The following is a 22,283-nucleotide window of genomic DNA, read 5'->3' as shown; positions in this document are numbered from 1 at the left end:
TCCCCAATCAGAATGAAAAACACCACTAGCTTAGAACTACCACTACTATGTTAACAAGAAGTGCTTCTCTTTTACAATTCTGCTACTGTTGTTATTTATTCATTTAGAACAGCGGTTCTCAACCTGTGGGTCGCGACCCCTTTGGCGGTCGAACGACCCTTTCACAGGGGTCGCCTAAGACCATCCTGCATATCAGATATTTACATTTCGATTCATAACAGTAGCAACATTACAGTTATGAAGTAGCAACGAAAATAATTTTATGGTTGGGCCACAACATGAGGAACTGTATTTAAAGGGCCAGAAGGTTGAGAACCACTGGTTTAGAAGAATCTGTGTGCCACATCATTTGCATTTAATTGTTAAAATAGCCCTGTGAGTTACATTGTGCAGGTATTTTTGTTATTGCTTTGTTTGCCAGTTGGGGAACTGAAAGTAAAGTGAAAAGTTACATATGATTATATTGCTTAAACTAGAACTTGAACCCAGATCTTTTGACTGACTAGTAACTGAATGCTGTGCTTTCCATGGTGTCTCATTGTTGAGAATATGATTGCCTACAGATCTGTTCCTCTATAAAGATCTCCTTTTAAACTGTATAATGAAAATATTTTTTTATTGTATAGGCCTCATTGTATAGTATTATAAAATGAATTTATATATTCATCCATTTATTTCTTTTTTTCATTCATCGCATAATTATTATAATCTTTCTAAATGGTAGGCCATGTGCTAGGTCCAGGAATATAATAGTGAGAAAGACATATACCCCTGCCTTCATGAAATTTTCACTATAGTGAGGACAGACTTTAAACAATTACATAACAATGTTTATAATTGAAGGAAAAATGCTCAAGACAAGTGAACAAATAACAGAGAGGGACTTGACTGAGTTTGTGGGTCGGCTTGGTGGTGATCATAAAAGACTTTCCTAAGGAAGTTGCATTTAAGCCAAGATTTGAAGGATGAACAACAGTCACCTAGGTCAGCGTTTTTCAACCGGTGTGCCATGGCACACTGATGCACCGCAAAAAATTTTAAAACATGCAGTGCCTAACTATTTAGTCAGGGGCACTGACCTCTTTTCTCTTAGATTGTTAAATTTAAAAAGTGACAACAACCAACACAGTAGCCATCCGGTGTGAATGAATTAAAAGTATACCTATTTTTTTGTGAGATTAACAGAATATATATTTTCTCATTTTTATTAGGATTTTAAAATGTATTTTAATATAAATTAATGGATTATAAAACATAGTACTGAGCTTTTGATTCTTTGAGGAAACCAGTTATTTGGACTGCTTGGGAGGTCCTGTGTGAGTTCACACCCAGGTTGCATTGATTGTCATGCAGTAAGGCCTTAGAGGAAATTGATTTTGCTGTTCTCTAAGTCCATCAGTGCTTTTATGCTGATAGTTTTTGCTAGCACACTACACTGAATCTTTTTTCCAAAGATTCATTTATTTATTTTCTATCTAAGTAAATGAATATTTCCATCTGAACTGATTCATTTGACATATTACAAAAACTAATTTTTTACACAAATGAATTGTTTCCTTGGTTGAAAAATAGTTTCAAGGTTTTTTTTAGTTCTAATTACGATGGGGGCTCAGCTAATTTTTGTTTTGTTTTCATGGATCATCCATTGCCCCCCCCACCCTCCCCAGCTAGCATTTTATGTAGCATATGGCCCTATCCATTGCTATAGTAGAAAATCCACATGACATAGGAAAGGAAATCTCAGGAGATGAATGTTGTAACCTATCAGTGCATGTATCTCATTTTATAAAACAAAGTACCGTCCATTATTCTCATATGTTATAAAATACGTTTATAGCTAGTGTATGGTCATATTAGAACTGGCTAAGGCATTTAGCAAAGTAGAAGAGAAGGTTTGAAAAGGAAGTTGGCTATAAAAAAACACAGGTGAATAATTATTTGACTTTCCCAAGAGATTGCTGAGCACATTTATCAAGTAAAGGTAATGGGATTTGCTTGAAATGACGCCAAGCCACAGTGTGATGCTGGCTAAGCATTATTACAACAGAGAAATAGATGTTAAGCAATGATACCGTAGACTTCTTTTGTCAGACAAATAGATTTCTCCAGCACATAAGCAGTTGTTTTCCACTCCACCCCCCCCAGCCACATCAGTTTGTGTGAGAGTAATATGATGTAGTTCAAATAGAATGTACCTAACCTTCATCTGTATTTCAGTACTGCTGCATTCTTATGTGATTTAATTCTCTAAATCTGAGTCTCAGTTACTTCATCGAGAAAATTAAGAAAATATCTTGTTGAAATAATGACACTTGCTACTCATAATGATGACCCTGAGACTATGAAAGTCCTACAGGCTGAATTATTGACTGGTTTTTATAGTGTTAGCTTTGTCTGGAATTGCAATCCTTGTATCACTTTACACCAGTAATCTGAATAACTAATTAATCAAAACAGCCAATTGTTAAGCCATAGAGAGAGAGAGTATATGCTGTGTTTCTACTTATGTATTCTAAAAATAGTGCTTCCTATAAACCAGTGTAAATACACTTTTAACTATAAAGACAACATTCTTTCTGTTTGTCAGTGTTAACCAGTAAGAAAAAGGTTAGACAACTTTTCTCTTCCCTACCTAATACTTTTCTGTCCCTCTTTGAACTTAGGAGCATGTATCCTGTTTGGAAATCTTTTCTCGAGGGAACAATGCAGGTAGCCCAGTCTCGGATCAATATATGTGAAAACTATAAAAACTTCATTTCTGAACCTGCAAGGACAGTGAGAAGCTTAAAAGAACAGCAACTGAAAAGGGTATTGTTTCTATTTGTTCTTTTCTTATATGCATTTTAATATCTCAGTGTTATATTTGTAATCTGCAAGATTATATTAAACTAGAGGCCCAGTGCATGAATTCGTGCACGGGTCAGGTCCAGCCGGCTGGGCCCCAATCGGGGCAGATTGGGGCTGGGCCTGTCGGGAGGAGGAAATGGTGGGAAGTTGGCCGGCCGGCCCACCCGGCCTGCCCGCCCTGATCGGGGCCTGATGAGGGCCATGCCGGCTGGGGGAAGGGGCTGCGGACAATTGGCCGGTGGGCCCCACCCCCAGTTGGGGTTGGGAGGCCGATTGGGGGTGGAGCTGGCCATGGGGAGGGGCTGTGGGTGGTGGGCTGGCCATCCCCGCCCCCAAATGGGGTGGGGGATGCAATCAGGAGTGGGGTGACCAGGGGAAGGGGTTGCAGGAGGTTGGCTGCCCAGCCCCATTCCCTATTGGGGAAGGGGGTTCAATCAGGGGTGGGACGGCCAGGGGGAGGGGCTGCGGGCCTATCATGGTGGGGCAGGCTAATCGGGGGCAGGGGTGGCCAGGGGGAAGGGAGGGAGCGTTTGGCCAGCCAGCCCCGCTCTTAATCTGAGTGGGAGAGTCCAATCAGGGGCAGGGGGGAGGGGCCAGAGGTTGGCCGACTGGCCCCACCCTCTGATCGGCTGGTTTGCTGGCCACAGTGGGTGTCATAATGACTAGTCGTTACAGTCGTTATGGCCATTATGATCGCTGGCTTTTTATATATATAGATTGCATTTAATACTTGGGGCTTTCCTATCTGATCACGATTCTGATTTCAACATGGTTTTCTGATTACAACGTGTACTTTCTAACTACTGTGTTTTATTAACTGACAGTGGTGAGTGTAAATTTAATCTGTGGACATTCTGAAAGTTCTGTAAATACTTAAATATTAATTTTCAACTTAGCTTAAGTAAATAGATTATAGTTTTACAACATTGGTATAGTTTGGTGTATATTAAAATAGTTACAATTTATTAATCTCACTGAGTCTTAAAAATATTCAACATAGCTTCAATTTAAGCCATTTTGCATAATGATTTACTCATCATATTTCTGTACAACCTTTATGCTTATTTTTTATTATTTCTGAATGACTTTTTCATTTATGCTACTTTATTTCATCATACCTCTGTTTAATCATAACAATAATCTGCAATAAAAGTTAACTTTGTTCTTTTAAGTTATTTTTTTTAGGGTAAATTTCCAGGACATGACTACTGGGTCAGAGAACCTACTAGTTTGTAGGACTTGGATGTACTGACCCAAGTTACTTTGATTTTTATTTCTGCTTTCAAGTTATTAGCAAGTCTACCTGTCCTATCTATCCATCTGTCTCTCTATATTCTTTCTATATGTCATACTCAGAGGTCATACTTTTTAAAATTTCTTTACTACAATCTAAGTTATAATATCCAAGTTTGTCATCATTTTATATGATCCCTTAGCCTTAATGTAAACTTATACACTCAATTCTGTCTGCTCAGTGCTGGTAACTCTTGGGGGAGAGCTGGGCTTTTCTTAACATAGGCAACATTAAGCTTCTTTTTAAGTATATAATAGTCCACCCCAGAAAAGTAGATTTCCACAGACGAAATTTATTTTAGAAGTTGGAAAGAAAGCCCTAGGTAATCTTTTCCTATGCAAATTAAGTTTTATGACTTTTTAAAAATAAATATTTTTGGTATTTTGCTACGTAGAGAGCACTTTCCTTTGAAGAAAAACCCTAATTACTCTGACTTGAATAGTTCACTTGGGTGATGGAGAACATTTGGTTGTAGGGAAGAAAGGATTACAAGAGATCTCTTCAGTGTAAACATAGGCTATCTCTAGTAGTTTAATAACTAGTCTCTTAGAAACATATGTAAAGGGGAAAAAGCAAGTTGGAATAGAATCAACCAGAATTTTATAAGAGTTTTGAGAATCTTTTTAAAGATATGAACTATCACAAAGTGCATCTGATACTGTGGTACACAGAGAAAATAGCCTTTTGAGTGGCATTGTTCAATAATATTTATGTAAGTTTCAAGTGTACAGTTCTTTGGTGCATCATCTGCTTATTGCATTGTGTGCTCATCACCCAAAATCTAGTCTCCTTCTGTCACCATATGGTTGATCTCCTTTACTCTCTTCATGCAGCCTCTTCCCCTCTGGTAACCACCATATTCTTGCCTGTGTCTATGAGTTTGTTCGTTCATTTGTTGCTTTCTTTCATATCCCACATATGAGTAAAATCATATGGCTCTTATACTGTTCTGTCTGGCTTATTTCACTTATCATGATACTCTCAAAATCCATCCATATTGTCTCAAATGTTAGTATTTTATCCTTAGTTACGGCTGAGTATATTCCATTACATATACTGTATGTACCACATCTGGTTTATCTAGTCATCCATGAAGGACACTTAGGTTGTTTCCATGTATTGGCTACGGTGAATACTGCTCCAGTGAACATAGGGTTACATATATCTTTACAAATAAATATTTTCAAATTTTTCAGGTAGATACCCAGAGGAGGGATTGTCGGGTCATATGGTAGCTCTAATTAATGCCCTTTTATAGATGAAAATGAATTAAGTAATCTTCATTAGTTGTTTAGTCACCCATAATTAAGGAGAGCTGTCTTGTTCTCATGTATAGGTACCCATGGTACTCAATTTGTGTGAATATACTGAGACCCTTTCCACATGGTTGTAGTCCCCTGGAAAACCTTTGACCTACTATGTTTAGTTTCCTCTCAAAATAGATTAGCAGACCCTTTCATGCATGTATATCACTATAGGACTCTTGGGCTTCCCTTCATTGATTAGTTTTTCTGAGGCCAAGCTTGTTTGAATGAAAATTATAGACATATATGCCTTACACCTGATTCCACTTTTAAATAATTGATTTTATTTTCCCATGAAACACAATTGTATCTTTCAGACCATGCTCCAGTTTGAATTCTTAATATCTAATTGTAGCCATGGAGCACTCTCTCAGCTCTTCACACCTGCAAACATGGCATTATTGGGATGTTTATCACTTCTCTGTGGGATTGTCAGGTTGTCATGGTATTATTTATTAAACAAGAAGTTTATAGGTGATAAGGACTTAAAATTAAGGAGAAAGAAAGATTTTTCTGCAAGATAAAAAACCTTACTATTTAGGTATGTCTTTACAATGAAATATTTTTCAGCCATTAAAAGAGTAGAAGCATTAATGCTTAGTATTACATAGATGAACCCTAAAAACATTATGCTAAGTGAAAGAAATGAGACATATAAGGCCATATATTTTATGCTCCCATTGATATGAAATGTCCGGAATAGGAAATTCATAGACACAGAAGGTAGATTAGTGGTTGCCAGGGGCTATGGTAGGAGGGCATGGGGAGTTACTTGTAAATGTAATCGAGTTTCTTTTTTGGTTATTTAAAATGTTCTGGAATTCGATAGTGGTAATGGTTTTACATCGTTGCGAATATACTAAAAACCACTGCATTATACACTTTAAAAAGGTGAGTTTTATATTAAGTAAATGACATATCAACATTTTTAAAAGTTTGCTATTTTAAGATAAAATATCTCTATATTAGACCTTAAAAACATGGTTATCACAAAACTGGAGTAGATACTATAATACGTTACATGGTAAATGATATAATTATTTCCTCACTGTATGACTTAGGGTAAATTATTTAACCTATTTGTATGCCCATCTTAAAAGGGGACTAAGAATATGAATCATTTTATCACTGAGTCGTTTCAAGGACTAAATGTAAAAATGCCCATAAAGTGCTAAGCATAATGCATTGTGCCTGTACAATGCCCACAGGGAATCTTCTTCAATGTAGTTAAGTATTCAGACTGTTATGATTATCCCAGGCCACATCTGGCATATTTACTCAGAAGAACATTAGGACAGGGAACACAGTTAACCAGTAGAGTGGCATCCAACATGAAAACAATTAATTCTTCCACCAGTGTATACCTCAGTCTACACAGCCAACTAGAGTTACTCTGGTCCCCAGGAGACATGTCTGGGGCGAGGGAATGAGACTCACATATACAGAGGTAGCCACAAGTTCTAAAGGAGACTAAAATATCTTATTACAGCTCTGTAGATAGAGCTTCCAGGGTCCCTGCAGGGAGCACGTCCAGACCCAGGAATCACCATACTCAAGCCCAAAGCCAAGATATTTATAGTTCATTTACAGTTTTTCCCAATTGATGCAATTTACCTATCAGGGTTCATAAGCATTGTTGTCGAGTAACACAGTTGACACTGTCCTCATCAGGTTTCCATTGAAACACAGACCTAAAGCTCCAATTTTTTTGCAGAAGGGAAAAAGGTGTGTTTTCTTAACCCTTTATTCACAGCCTGGCAATTATTAAATGCTCAATACATGTACCCATAGGGAACCTTCCAGATCTCTCACTTCTTGTAAAGGAGTACCTTTCTTGACACCTAATAATTTCTGGGAAATTCTGTTCTATATGTCACATGACTAAGTTTAAGTTTATCCTTGCTCTCCCGATGTCCTTGCTCTACTCCACACTGTTCAGCCTGGCACACACAGTAGGCCCTCACCACTGTCTCTTCCTGCTTTGCTGAGCTTTTATCAGTGTCCGCCAAGCACTGTCTGTGCTGTTCCAGGCTCACAAGATTTTCACTGGGGGCTACTCTGAACTGGCCTCAGGCTGGTGAAACTTTTCAGTGGTTTGTTTTAAACGAGGGAAAATTATTCCCTTTTGGATATCCAGAAGGGTCCCAAAATAGTGCTACTTTTGGCCTCAGTGTATAACAAGAGTTTATTGATTAAACATTGCTTGGTGTTATTATGTCTATTCTTTCCAGAATGTATATGTGCATCCAAAGAGTTGGGGATAGTTTTGAGTAGTAATTATTATTGTGGGACCCAGCTTTCTTGCTTCTCTCCATCTTGGGCTTATTAAACGTCAGACTTCTCAGATTTCACTTCTTTTCAAGAGGTGAATTCTTCAGTACCTTTTGCACCACTGGTTCCCCAAACATATAGAAACTTTATTAAGATTATGAAGAAACACAGAATTGCTTTATTATTTTACCTTTATTGCCATGAGAACTCCAACAGTAAGAGCATGTTCATTGTTGTTCCTCTTATCTTACCTTAATGCCAGTCATCAGCACTCAGAGGTTATTTCCCAGAACAGAGTTGTTCAGCAAACTGACACTGGGCCATACATTACTTGCAGTGGGAGTATCAGCTGTTCGCTGGATTTTGATTTGCAATTTGAAGGAGACCAGGAGTGCTGATTCTTCTCCTGGGTTTCCATCCTAAGGGGATAGTGCGTAGTCCTTGGGACAAACTAATTTATGTAAGCCTCAAACTAAAATCATAATAATTGAACTTTTTATTTTACAGTGTGTGGACCAGTTGACAAAGATCCAAACTGAATTACAAGAGACAGTGAAAGATTTAGCTAAAGGCAAAAAGAAGTACTTTGAGACTGAACAGATGGCTCATGCAGTACGCGAGAAAGCTGACATCGAGGCAAAGTATGTTTTAGCATTTGTGGAAAAGTGATTATGCAAATGTTATTTTTGCGAATCCTTTGTTTTCTATTAATATCAGGCATAAACTCATTCTTAGGTTATGTTGGTTTCATCTGACCTATAAGTGTACTTCAGATCAAAAATTATTTTACTTAAAATAATATAGCCAAATGAGAAAATTTGATTAGTCAGTTTTTACATTAAATTGAGTTATCTAAAGAAGACAAAGGACTATTGTATTGAAATCTTAGCGAAAGTCTAGTTAAAGTTGGTATGTGTCTGAATATCAGGGTTTCAGAGCCTTATTTTTCTCATGCTAGACTCTAAGTCAATTGTAGTTGGAAATACCTGGTCGTCAGCATGTCATTGAGGGAGGGACCATGGACACATCACATGAACAAGGACACTGACCTCAGTGTAGATACCCTGCCCCTGGCACAGTTTTCCTTTTAATGTGGAATTCTAGTACATATATATTTTTTATGTCTGCTTCAGCAACTTTGTGAATTTTACATCTGCATTTGTGATTTACAAATTCATTCTTTTGAGACTAATTAAGAAAAGAAGGAACTGGCATTGGGTAATAGCAAGAGATAATGAATCAAGCAGTAGAGTTGCAATGACAACTTGAGAAAAGATATGTTTTTAAGAAAAAAAAAGCCTGTATCCTAGAATGGGACTCTGAAGTGGTCTGTGAGGAGAGCTAAGACTCCCATTCAGGGCTCACTGATGCAAAATCTAGGGATCTGAACTCCGAGTCATGAAATCAGAAAGGCTATGAACACTTGTACAGACTAGTAAGGTGTGGGGAGTGTCTTCCTAATATGTTTTTTATCTGCAAGAAATTAAAGAATCTCATAAGTATCTTGTGAAAATTTAAGGACTCCTGGGAAGTATATGTACTACCAAGGTTTGGTAATTGAATGTTCATAAAGTACTTAATGTTACTGGGAAATATATTTTCTATTTACTGTTTCCCTGATTTAACGTATTGTCTTTATTATTTTATTTTTGTCAGCATACAAATATTTCCTGTAGAGGGAATGAACCCATCTTCCCAACAAGAACCAAAATTTTTTAGATCAAGTGATCTCCATTAGGAATATCCTGTTATGGGAACTTGTTTGTTAAAACTCTCAGGGAGCCCTAACGGGTTTGGCTCAGTGGATAGAGCGTCGGCCTGCAGACTGAAGGGTCCCAGGTTCGATTTCAGTCAAGGGCATGTACCTTGGTTGCAGGCACATCCCCAGTAAAGGGTGTGCAGGAGGCAGCTGATCGATGTTTCTCTCTCATCGATGTTTCTAACTCTCTATCTCTCTCCCTTCCTTTCTGTAAAAATATCAATAAAAATGTATTTTTTTAAAAACAAAACTCTCAGGGATTCTAGAACAAAGAGTTGACTGATTTGTAGCACATACAGAAATACATACTTGAGGCAGAACCTACAGGGTGAAAATGAGGACAGTTGAGGGCTGTTCCTGAGAAGTGTGGGTTTGACAGGGTCAAATGGTCACAGATGCTGATTGAAAGGAACTCCTTCTGACATGGCTCAAATTCAAAGGGGATATGAATTGGACATTTTCAGTGTATAACTTTTCTGGAAAATTAACTGCAGAGTAAGAAATGCCTTTTCATCTTTACTCACTCACTACTTGTTTATTGAATAATTACTTTATATTGGGTGCTATGGGTACAGATATGAGTAAGATTAAGTTTTGTTCCCTAAAGAAGTTTAAAGCCTATAATTAAAGACAAATATATTTAGAAGTGATTTTATGATTTGTTTATTCCCAGTAAACTTAAAAAAACTAAGTGCCTAAAGTCACTTACCTAGTAACTAATTTATTTGCAGTAGTTGTCCTATATAATAAAAGGCTAATATGCAAATCAACTGAACAGTGGAATGACCAGTTGCTATGACGTGCACTGACCACCAGGGGGCAGACACTCTCACAGGGGGAGCACCGCTCAGCCAGAAGTCGGACTCACAGCTCTCGAGCGCAGCAGCTGTGGCAGTAGCCTCTCCCACCTCCGTGGCAGCGCTAAGGATGTCCGACTGACAGCTCCCAGACTGTGAGAGGGGTGCAGGTTGGGCTGAGGGATCCCCCTCCCCCGGAGTACACAGATTTCGTGCACCAGGCCTCTAGTATGATAATACGTAAGCACAGAAAGTAGACTCATTTTGCCGAATGTAAAAGGAAACCTTTATAGAAGTGATGTTTGGACAGAGTCTTGGAGAACAAATATGATTTTTCTGAGTAAAGATGAGAAGGAAGATCAGGAATGGGGACATGAAAACTGGAGTACATATAATTTGATAAATGATTTGACTGTTGGTGAGATGTGCACTTTAGGAGAGATATGTACCTCAAAGGAAGAGGGATACCATTTGAAGGCAAAGGTGAGTTCTGATTTGGATATGAAGGTTCTACAAAACCTGGGGACCACTGGTGTGAATGTATTTTGTAGGGAGTCATATAACTCATTCTCAGATGAGAATCTGGGGGTTAATTGCCTTTCAGATGATAGGTATAGGGATGAAATCATATATAAAATGAGATGGGAGGTTGAGTTGGAACCCTAAGTGATGTTAACATTGGGAAAATAGATGAGGAAGAGTTCATTATATATATCTTATTTGTTCTAAATAGTAATCGTTGAGGACAAGGACTGTATTATTCTATTGATTACCTACTTTAGTACCATACAAGAATTATATGAGGATTCGTAAATGAAGCAGAAGCCAGAAACTTAAAACCTTATATTGGAAAATCGAAGTGCAACTCAGACTATTTGGATAATGGCTACAAAAAAAAGGATAATTGAGAACCCCCCAAACCTGAATGGGCCCTCTCAAATTTTAAAGTGTGCGACCTTTGTTTTTCTAGATTAAAATGAAAACGAATATAATCGATAAAAACCAAAACCCCCATGAAGTATGAATATGGCAAGGTAGAAAATAGCAGGAATATCTTGGACCCAATTTTTTTTTTAACAGTGGGGAAGTAGTTGTGATGCATATGTGTGTACATCCTTAAATGTTTCTCTCTCATTAGAAAAGTGAGAAGCTGCTTTTGCTGTCCTTGTCACATCTGTTCTGCAGGGACCGGCTTGCCCTGTGGTCTGCAGCTTCATATTATGGCTCAGCTGCCAAAACATGCATTGAATTCTCCATGGCAATCGCCATGACACTGCAGTCAAGACAAACTTTGCAGCTTCAAAATTCACTGGTTGTAGGAATGTTAATTGTTTCTTAGCACTTGTCTATTGACTTTCTTCTTGTTATCTCTGGTTGTTTGGGTAAAGCCAACATATTTTAACTACTAATTTTTAGATTATGGTTCCCTTCCCATACTAAAAGGGATTGAGGGAAATCATGACACCAGATTGGGAGAAGATAAAATAGAACAAAACCATATAGGGCAACATAAACTGATGAACAAAAACAGATCCAGAGGCAGAGAAGCATCGATCAGACCGTCAAACCTCAGAGGGAAGGTAGGGGAGGGTGGGGTTAGGGGGAGAGATCAACCAAAGGACTTGTATGCATGCATATAAGCCTAACCAATGGACACTGACACCAGGGCGGGGTGAGGGCATGAGTGGGGGTGGGGTGGGGGCGGCAATGGGGGGATAAGGACACATATGTAATACCTTATTCAATAAAGAAAGAAAGAAAGAAAGAAATATATATATATATATATATATATATATATATATATATATATAATAAAAGCAAAAAATTAGAAACAACCCAACTGTTCATGAATAGGAGATTATAAAATAAAGTATTGCACATCCATGCACTGATAAAAAAAAAAACATATAGGGCAGAGAGTCCAAGGACTTTCTCATTGTGTTGCAAATACTATATTAAGAGTGAAGAGGGCACACAGGCAGGCACCCAAACAAGAACTTTTAATGTGAGAAATAATGGAATGAAGGACTTAGAGTCCGGTCACTATCATACTGTGGATTGCATCGTGGTGTTGCACACTGCCCTGAAAGCCTGCTAACCTTGGCCTCCATAGGTTGGTTATTCCTGGGTTTAAGCTTTCCTTGTAGGAACTGAAGTATGAGTAATTGTAAAATATGGAAATTACCTATAGATTGATGACTCTTGTTTTTTATGAAATACCTTTATATTGGATTTACCTAGTTGATTTTTTTGTCATTCAGGATATTTTATTTTATTAATCTCAGTATTTCCTGTTTCATTACATTACATTCTTCCTGTAGTAAAATAAAGGAAAATAATCACTGATCTTGGCTTTCCATTTTTTTAGTTCTCTTTTAGAATAGTGTTGTGGAAAAGGGTAACTTTAAAAAATTTAGTAATTATAATACTTAATCACTTTATGATAAAATTTGATAATTTTATTAACCATGTTTTTCTGTTTTTATAACAGATCTAAACTTAGTCTTTTCCAATCAAGAATCAGTTTACAGAAGGCAAGTGTGAAGGTGAGTTTTTGAAAACTATATTTCACAATTGAGAAACCTTATCTTCAAAAAAAATAAAAGAATTGTGTCTTTTGATGATGGAGGTCAATTATTTTCAACTAATTTAGGGAAGTGTTTTAAAGTCATTAACTTTGGGACAAACTTTCCTTCCCAGTTCAGTGGGGTCGGGGCGGATTTCACCCAGGTGTCAACACTTTGGACAGTGCTTGCTTCTCGAGATTGCTTTACAGATAGGTTTCTGTACTCGATCTGCTTAGGTATCCTTCTGTTTTTAATTCTTAGTACAAGAGACTTAGTCCACGGGCTTTAGAACGCTCTATAAAATCCATTTCATTGATATGTATACCCTGAGCAGAAATTCCGGGCCACAAATTCCTAGTAGCAAGTGTTTTTTTCCTGTGGGACCCTCAGGCGTGAAGTACTTGATAGGTAAGCTTAGTGGCCTGGGTTTGGCTACCAGGCTCCCATCGGGAATGCAGTTCTTTTGGCACATTAATAGTATTGAATTTTTAAAAACAATTTTCTAACTCCAACAGAATTACCCATGTCTTTGACAATAACAATAAGGTACTTAATTTGGGAACCTTTATTTTCCCGTTCGGATAAAACACACAAAATACTTTAAAGTTCTCTAAAAAGCTTTGGAAGTATGTTAAGTGTAAATAACAAATATTTGAAAAATACTCTTACCATATTTAACAGTTCTAGGTACTGTTTACTTATTTCCTCAATAGGGTTGAATAGTTTTGTATGCATATAAATGTTTCTGCACGTGACCTTTACTCTTGTTGAGGAGCCATTAATTGCCAACTAAGAGAGGTAATGTTTTGCACTGTAATGCCAGTTTGCACTGATTTTCTTTTTCTTTTATTATGTTATAGTTAAAAGCCCGGCGATCTGAGTGTAATTCCAAAGCTACCCACGCAAGGAATGATTATCTTCTTACATTAGCAGCAGCAAATGCACACCAGGATCGCTACTATCAAACAGATTTAGTTAACATTATGAAGGTAAAACAGCCTTAATATCTGTGGTAATTTGGTTTCATTAAAGACAAAAATAACTGACGAATTGGGTGTTCAGTACATGGGATTGAGTCTATAGAATAGCATCCAGGCTACTTTGCATTTTGTTGGAATATACTTGATCTTGTTTGGGTAATCTCTTTTTTAGGTAATTCTGAATTAATTTTTAGTGTAAGAACATGTTTAAAGCCAAATCATAGTAAAGGATTGTATTATTCCCTAGTAGCGGCAGATATTTACTGTATAAAGATTATCAATATATAAAATAAGATTATTTTTTAAAAGCTTATATTTTTAAAAATTCTATGACTTCATTGATAGGTAAACTTGAACATCACTATTTTATGGTTTTTGAGGTACCTATGGAAAAACAAGAAAAGGTGTCTAGTAAGTTATGTGACAATACCTGTGCCCTGAGTGTCACTCTGAAATGTAGATAGGTTGGATTACAGTTTCTTGTGTGCCCAAACTCGATCTTGGTCTGTCCCTATTTATACACTATTTGTATCATTGACTTGCACTAACTTTAAGGAAAGGGGGTGGAAGAGAAGAAAACTTTTTTAACCGGCCACCAAGTTTCCCCTTATTGCTGGCAGACAAGTTCTGCTTTGAATTATATCTCATTCTCTTTTGTCTTCTCAAGAACCCAAACATTTGATTATTCTTTCTCTAAATTTTCAACCCATCTTCTCAAATGCATTGTCCTTAATGATTATCAAATACATTGTTTTCATTGAATTCTTTGCTTTATGAATCCAAGGTGTTGAGAATGGGGATGCAACAGGAGTAGGCACTCTTTTTTTTTAACACTGACTCTGGGACAGATAAACTCTGTCCAGAAACGACAAGTTCTTTCCTTGAGAGTAGAGATAGGACATTTCCTGGGAGCTTGAGAGAAAAATGGGAGTGGTAGAGAGAGTCAAACTGGACTAAGAAGTATCCTATTACAAGTTTTTTAATGTCTTTTTTTTTTTTCACTGCCTGAATTACACTTTTCCTAGCTTCTATCCTTTTCTGACCTGCTGGTTAGAATACAGGTGGTGAGAGAGAGACAAGGGATCGTTTTGAACTTTGCATACTTTTTCCCATGAAATGTACCTAGAGGTTTAGGCATTTTAGTATCTTATTGGGTGCTTTAGTATCTTACATAGTGCTTCAGACTTACAAGGACCAACTGGAGATTTGGCCTCCCATTATAACATGGTTTCATACAACCTATTTATTAAAGACTAGAGGCCCGGTGCACAAATTCATGCACAGGTGGGGTCTGGCTGGCCTGTGCCAATTGGGCCGGGCCGGCCAGGGGAGGGGCCACAGGCGGTTGGTGGGCCAGCCTCATCCCCTGGTCGAACTCCTGGTCAAGGGGACAATTTGCATATTAGCCTTTTATTATATAGGACTAGAGGCCCGGTGCACAAAAATTTGTGCACTCGGGGGGGAAGGGGGGGTCCCTCAGCCCGGCCTGTGCCCTCTCGCAGTCTGGGACCCCTCAGGAGATAATGACCTGCTGGCTTAGGCCTGCTCCTGGGTGGCAGAGGGCAGGCCCAATCCCTAGGTGCAGCCCCTGGTGGGGCTCAGAGCAGGGCTGATTGGGGAGTTGGGGCGCCACCCCCTGTCATGCACAGAGCAGGGTGGATTGGGAGGTTGCGATGCCATCCTCAGTCATGCTCAGGATAGGGCTGATTGGGGGGTTGGGGCACTACCCCCTATCACACTCAAGGCAGGGTCAATAGGGAGGTTGCGGCGCCACCCCCTGTGATGCACAGAGCAGGGCCAATCAGGGGGTTGGGGCGCTGCCCCCTGTCACACACAGAGCAGGGCCAATCAGGGGGTTGGGGCAGTGCCCCCCCCCCGTCACGTACAGAGCAGGGCCCATCAGGGGGTTGGGGAGCTCCCCCCTGTCACTCACAGAGTAGGGCTGATAGGGGAGTTAGGGCACTGCCCCCTGTCACACACACAGCAGGGCGGATCAGGGGGTTGGGGTGCCACCCTCTATCACCCACAGAGCAGGGCCGATCAGGGGGTTGGGGCGATGCCACTGTCACACTCAGGGCAGGGCCGATAGGGAGGTTATGGCTCTACCCCGTCACACACAGAGCAGGGCCCGTGGGGGGGGGGGGGGGGGGGGGGTTGGGGCGCCACCCCCTGTCACACACAGAGCAGGGCTGATCAGGGGGTTGGGACGCCACATCCTGTCATACACAGAGCCGCAGGACGATCAGGGGGTTTGGGCGCTGCACCCTGTCATGCTGATCTGGTGCCAGGAGGCCTTGCGGCTCCGCTGATCCCTGTGCTGGGAGGCATATTACCCTTTTACTATATAGGATAGAGGCCTGGGGGGCGGCTGGTTTGCCCTGAAGGGTGTCCTGGATCAGGGTGGGGGTCCCCACTGGGGTGCCTGGCCAGTCTGGGTGAGGGGCTGAGGGCTGCTTTCAGGCTGACTGAAGCTCCCAACCGCTCCTTTTTTTTTTTTTTTTTCTTCTGGGCCAGCTTTAGCTCTGGCTCTAGCTCTGAGGCTTCCACTGCTGGTTTGTTTGCCGTTCTATAATCGAAACAATGTATAACTTCAGCTCTGAGATCCCAGCCGGCTATATTTGTTAGAATGTTTCAAACTGCCAGCTCAGAGGCGGGGAAGTCAGGCAGGGAACGTTGGAGTCTACAGTTCCTGGAGGAAGCAAGCCTCACGTTCGCTTCCAGCTGCCTGGCTGCCGGCCGCCATCTTGGCTGACAGTTAATTTGCATAAGGATACGCTGATTAGCCAATGGGAAGGGTAGCGGTCGTACGCCAATTACCATTTTTCTCTTTTATTAGTGTAGATAGGATTTTTAGTACAGGTTTCACTTAAGATTGTGATTTTTCTATATCCTTTTACTATTAAATCAAAGCTGTTAACTGTATTTTTCCTTGTTGAATACTTTAAAATGAACATTATATTAGTTTAAGCAAAAACAAAATCTTTATGTTTCTTTAAATTGAATCTATAGCCAAAAAAGTTCTCTTACTTAAAATCCTATGTATGGTCTTTGATAAACCAGGAAAGAAAGATACAGTATTATTTTAGGTTTTTGACCTCTGCCAAAAAAAAAAAAAAGGTTAATGGGCCCGGTCTGCCCTCATGCATGTATGTATTTGATCAGCATTTGGGTAGGCTATGCTTCAGATTACTCATTTTATGAAATATTAAAGGGAACTGAAATGATAAAAATAGAGGCAGTTCTTATACCTAAAAAATAAGAAAGTATATCTTAATCTTCCTTTTGTGCATGTTAATTCGTTTTCTTTCTCATGCTAATTCTATAGTCTGCAGTATTGGAAAACTCCCATTAATCATGCTGTTAGCCTTTTAGTAAGTTTCTGTCATTGAAGTGACAGTGGAGTGGCTGGCCCTTTAGTGCCTTTCTTGAAAATGTCTAGTTTTTGAATTGTTGTTAAGGTTATAATGCCCTAGCTAGAATCATTTTTTAAAAAATTTATGTGAATAGCTTGGATGCCCAAAATTTGATTCATTAATTTAATCATACATACTTAATATTCGTTTATAGTATGGTAGCTACTGGACTACACTTTGTGAAGAAGCAAAGATGAGTAAGACACTCTCCTTATCCTCAAAGAGCTCAGTCTGGTAAGAGAGAGATAGAAATGATTACCAATTAGAATAATCAAATCACTTACTGCTAGAGGACTTTGGTTAGTATGAATAATAGCTATCTTTCTTTTTATAATGCTTGATGTCACCCTGGAATTATCTTAATCACTTTAGGCATATTATCCTTTCTCGTTTTCCTGATTAGAGTTCATAATACATTATTTAAATAACATTCTAGCTTATAAGTGAAATGAAATGAAATCCCAACTCTAGATGAACTCAGATAACCTCTTTGTATCTGCATCTAAGTAGCCAAATACTACTGAAGAAGATCTTTCGACAACAGATTCATGATCGTAAATTAATGTGGAACCCGTCTCAAATGGACCGGTAACACTGATCAGATTTCCTACTATATTTCCCTAGTTAACTTTCCATCCTATTTTAAACAATTATTTCAACTTTTTTCCTTCTCTTCAAACCTCTAACTTACCCTTTCTTTCACTACTGTAGCAAGTGGTCTTTCTTCCTAATTTACAGAGAAAATAGAAGCCATTAATAGGGAGAATCCATTATTGTCTCATTACCTGCCTCCATCTGTGTTCAAGACCCAAAGAGTCTCAATAGCAGTTATTCCTCCTTTTCAAAGATGATCTTTTGGATAATATCTCATCCCCTCCTGCCCTCTCAGAATAAAAACAATTGATAATTCTATTTTCTCCTTATCTTTCTTTATTTTTAGGTGAATAGTTGATGAGAATTTAGTGATGATGGCCCTCATTAGGTCTATCTTTTGTGTTGTGTTTCCCTAACCTGGATTAATTGCCCTCCTGTGTCCAATGCAGTGCAGTTATTCTGAGATCTTCCTTTGCCTCTTTTCTCTGTTGGCTCTTCAGTTTTCTGTATCCTGTGTCTTCTCTTCTCTTGGTTTACTCTGTTTTGGGGAATATCTCCTCTAGTACTTTCTTGAGAGAGTGAACATGAGAGCTAAGTTTTTGAGATACTATGTTAATGAAAATGTAATTATTTTGTCCTAATACTTGGGTATAGAATTAAAGATTGAAAACCATTTTTATTCAGATGTTTATGTCAATACTCTGTTGTTTTCTTGTTTCCTATGTAGATATTGAGAATTCAAAGCCATCTGGTTCTTGATTCTTTGTATCTGATCAATTTTTTTTAGAAGCTTTATGAAATATCCTCAGTATGCCCTTTGATTCTTATATTAATCCTCCCTTTTTGTTTTCTTTTTCTGAAATTCCTGTCATTAAGATGTGGGATATCCTGGCCTAATTCTTTATTTTTCTCTTATTTTTCTTTTTTGTCATTATGCACTACTGTCTTGGAGACTTCAACTTTATGGTGCAACTCTTCGTAAGTGTTTTAGGTTTTGTCAATATCCAATTGTTTCTTTTTGTTTCTTGAATATTCCTTTTGTATATTAAGCAGGTTTTTGTGCTTTGTCTTCTCTTTTTAATTCTGATAGTATCAATAGAGACTTATTTAAAAATTTTTCTTCTCCCTCCATAATCTCTGTTTTAGACTGTTTTTAGCAACTTTGAGCTTCATAATAGGGTGGTCTGGTAGACCTTTGTAGGAAAAACCCTAATGTCAGTATCCTTAAATCTCTCCTCTGAGGCTGGTTAAACCTCCTCTTTGCTCCCTTTCTTACTTCTTTACTCCCTTCATTACTCCCTTCATTACCTCTCCTCTGGTGTCATTCTCTGAGGAAGACTCCCATGAGCTCCTTAACCTGGTCATACCTCCCACACAGTCTGATGATCTAATAAAATTAACGTGCTTAACACAGTTGTAGTTTTATGTGTATCTGTGTGATTATGTGACAGATGCCTTATCTCCCACTTAACTATACATTCCATGTGAACAATGATTGTGTCTATGTCATTTGAGAATTTATCCTAGCTACCTTGTATAATGTGTGTTAAATGTCTTTAAATTAATATTATTGAATGAATGAATGAACGAGCAACCAAATTTATTTTAATCTTCACAGGATGAATTATTCCCATTTTACAAATGAGGAAATTATGACAAAGCCTGGATTTAACTCTGGCAGGTCTCAGAGCCAGTGACATTAGCTCTTTATATGAACTAGCTTCTTAGACCTATTTCCTATTCCCTTGTTAAATGGGGAATAACTCAGCACTATTTTGTCTCCTTTGGGTTCTGTGAGGAGCAAATGAAGTAATTAACAAAAAGGTGTTTTTGTTAATTTTGAAGCTTGGTATATATGTTATACATCGTCTTTTTACATAACAGAAATTCTATTGATATTTTAAATAAATTGTGCGTTTTTTTAGCATTGGGGGGGAAGAGTGTAGAAGAGGCCTTGAATGCTTGGGAGTGTGAGTGGAGCAACTGTTTAGGTATCTAACTTGTTAGGTACCTTTAAATACGTTATTTCCTTTATTTAAATATGTTATTTTATTTAGTTTCATGATATCTTTTAAGCTAAATACTAGCCCTGTTTTTATACATATCAGATAGCAGACCTTTAGTGAAGTTCAGCTGATAGGTGTAGTAGCCAGGACTTACGTCAAGGTCTCTGTGACCCTAAAGCCTGCGTTCTTTCCTAGATATCACGCTGGGTTCTTTCAGACCACTCCAATTTTCTTGATAGTAAAAGATAGTATAGTAAGCAGTAGTATAAAGTGAATGTCATAAATTCTGAGAGAATTTATTTGTAAAATAAAATTCACAATTGAAAATTCTCCTGTTTTCATTATTCTAAAAAGCCAGATTGGGTCGGTATTTAAATACAAGTATTTAGACAGATTTCCCCAAGGAATATTTTGTATTTCTTATGCCAGTACTAATTTCTGTTCCATCATTCCAGTCTTTGGAAATATATTTGAATCCTGATTCTGTCCTTCACAATATTGAGCGTGCTCTCCTTCTTTTATCATCCATAAACTTGATAAGCTTTCCTTCTATTTATTTTTCCATGGATTAGATAAAATCATTGAAATGGATAGAACCCTGTGCTTTCTTTGCTACTAAAATTTACTTCCAACTTTACCCATCTCTTAATTAGCCGCTGTTATTCAACAACTGTGAAATCGTTAACCACACCGTTTTTTCATCTGCATTTTTTTCAGTCTTATTCACAAGTAAGTATAACAAAATGGTTAAGGAAGAGAAGTTTTAGAGTAAGCAAATCTGGTTTGACTGTTGGCTTTCATTTAATAGTTTGCAACCTTGAGCAAATTATTTCCCTTCTGTAAGTCTCAACTCATCTGTACAATGGGGCTGCTAAGTGTCCCAAATTGCTTTGCAGTAGTTCTCAACCTCCTGGCCCTTTAAATACAGTTCCTCATGTGACCCAACCATAAAATTATTTTCGTTGCTACTTCATAACTGTAATGTTGTTACTGTTATGAATCGTAATGTAAATATCTGATATGCAGGATGGTCTTAGGCGACCCCTGTGAAAGGGTCGTTCGACCGCCAAAGGGGTCGCGACCCACAGGTTGAGAACCGCTGCTTTAGGGATTAGTAAATGAGGTAAATGTATATTAAATATTTACTATTTTGCCCAACATATAGCAAGCACACAGTAAATGGGAAAGTGGTTATCATCATTATCACTAAAAAGGACAACAATAATTAAAAGTACTTATAAAACACTTAGTATATGCTAGGCACTGATCTAAATGATCTACTCGCACTAAACTACCAACTCTCTGTGGTAGATACTGTTAATATCTCTATTTTACAGAAGAGATAAGTGAGACACAAAAAGGTTAAGTAAACTGCCCAGTTCACACAGGTAGGCAGTAGGCAGTAGAGCTGGAATTTGAACTCAGCCTGTGTGCTTTCTTTAAACCATTATGTAACATGGCCTCTCATCTAGAGTCACTTCCAGCAATGCCTGCTGAAATCAGGATATTTCCAGTATAATGGCAGTTCCATAATCTTCTAGCAACTCTATTACTAAAAAATAAATCAATAATATAAAAAGATCTGTTATGACCTCATCCTGGTGTGACTTTTGTTTTAACCTGTCCTGGTTCCTGGTGATTGCCTTTATCTTTTTAAATTATAAAGCTGTTTGTTTAATAATCTTTTCCAGATAGGAAGGCACATGAAGTTTATTTCTCTGTCATTTTTAATGTAATCAAAGTACATTTTTAGTAAAAAATAATAATGTAAAAATCCTCAAAGTTTATGTACTTATTTGACAATTATTAAAGAAAAAGCATGTCAAAATATAAATCTAGTCATCATTTAGTTTATATGACATATTTTTTATAAATTGTTCCCATTCTTTTTACTTTGAATATCAGGAGCTAATACCAATGGTTCTCAAACTCTTGGTCTAAGAACCCCTTTTACTCTTAAAAATTATTAAAGACCCAAAGAGTTATTGATAGTTACTATGTTAGAAATTTAAACTGAGAAAATTTTAGGACACGAGAATACATAAGTGCAAATAGACCAATTGCATTATCATGTGTTCTCAAGCCCTTTGGAAAACTATCATATAGTTGTGAGTGAATGGGGATGGAAAAGACAAATAATAACAATAGTTTTACTTATTCTTTTCCAATTTGAATGCCTTTTATTTCTTCTTCTTGTTTGATCACCATGGCGAGCACTTCCAGTACCATGTTGAACAGGAGTGGTGAGAGTGGACATCCCTGTCTTGTTTCTGTTCTTAAGGGAAATGGTTTCAGTTTTTGCCCATCGAGTATGATTTTGGCTATAGGTCTGTCATATAAGACTTTTATTATGTTGAGGTATGATCCCTCTATTCCCACTTTGCTGAGAGTTTTTATCAAGAAAGGGTGTCAGATTTTGTCAAATACTTTTTTTTGCATCAATTGATATGA

At 38.0% G+C, this 22,283-nt stretch overlaps 1 protein-coding gene across 1 annotated transcript in view; it reads left to right on the top strand.

The window, feature by feature from the left end:
* The window catches only part of FCHSD2 (FCH and double SH3 domains 2), a 164,209-nt gene that overhangs the window by 67,325 nt on the left and 74,601 nt on the right, over positions 1–22,283 (top strand). The window contains exons 5-8 of the mRNA XM_070425571.1: positions 2,664–2,808; positions 8,224–8,357; positions 12,764–12,818; positions 13,700–13,828. Coding sequence (XP_070281672.1) covers positions 2,664–2,808; positions 8,224–8,357; positions 12,764–12,818; positions 13,700–13,828 — 463 coding nt within the window. The remainder of the gene's footprint in view (positions 1–2,663; positions 2,809–8,223; positions 8,358–12,763; positions 12,819–13,699; positions 13,829–22,283) is intronic.

The sequence above is a fragment of the Myotis yumanensis genome, unplaced genomic scaffold (assembly GCF_028538775.1).
Source record: "Myotis yumanensis isolate MYYU_CA2020_CCGP unplaced genomic scaffold, mMyoYum1.0.hap1 SCAF_10, whole genome shotgun sequence".
Taxonomy (NCBI): Eukaryota; Metazoa; Chordata; class Mammalia; order Chiroptera; family Vespertilionidae; genus Myotis; species Myotis yumanensis.
The sequence above is the reverse complement of the archived record's forward strand: the minus strand, read 5'-3'. Positions and strand labels throughout refer to the sequence as shown.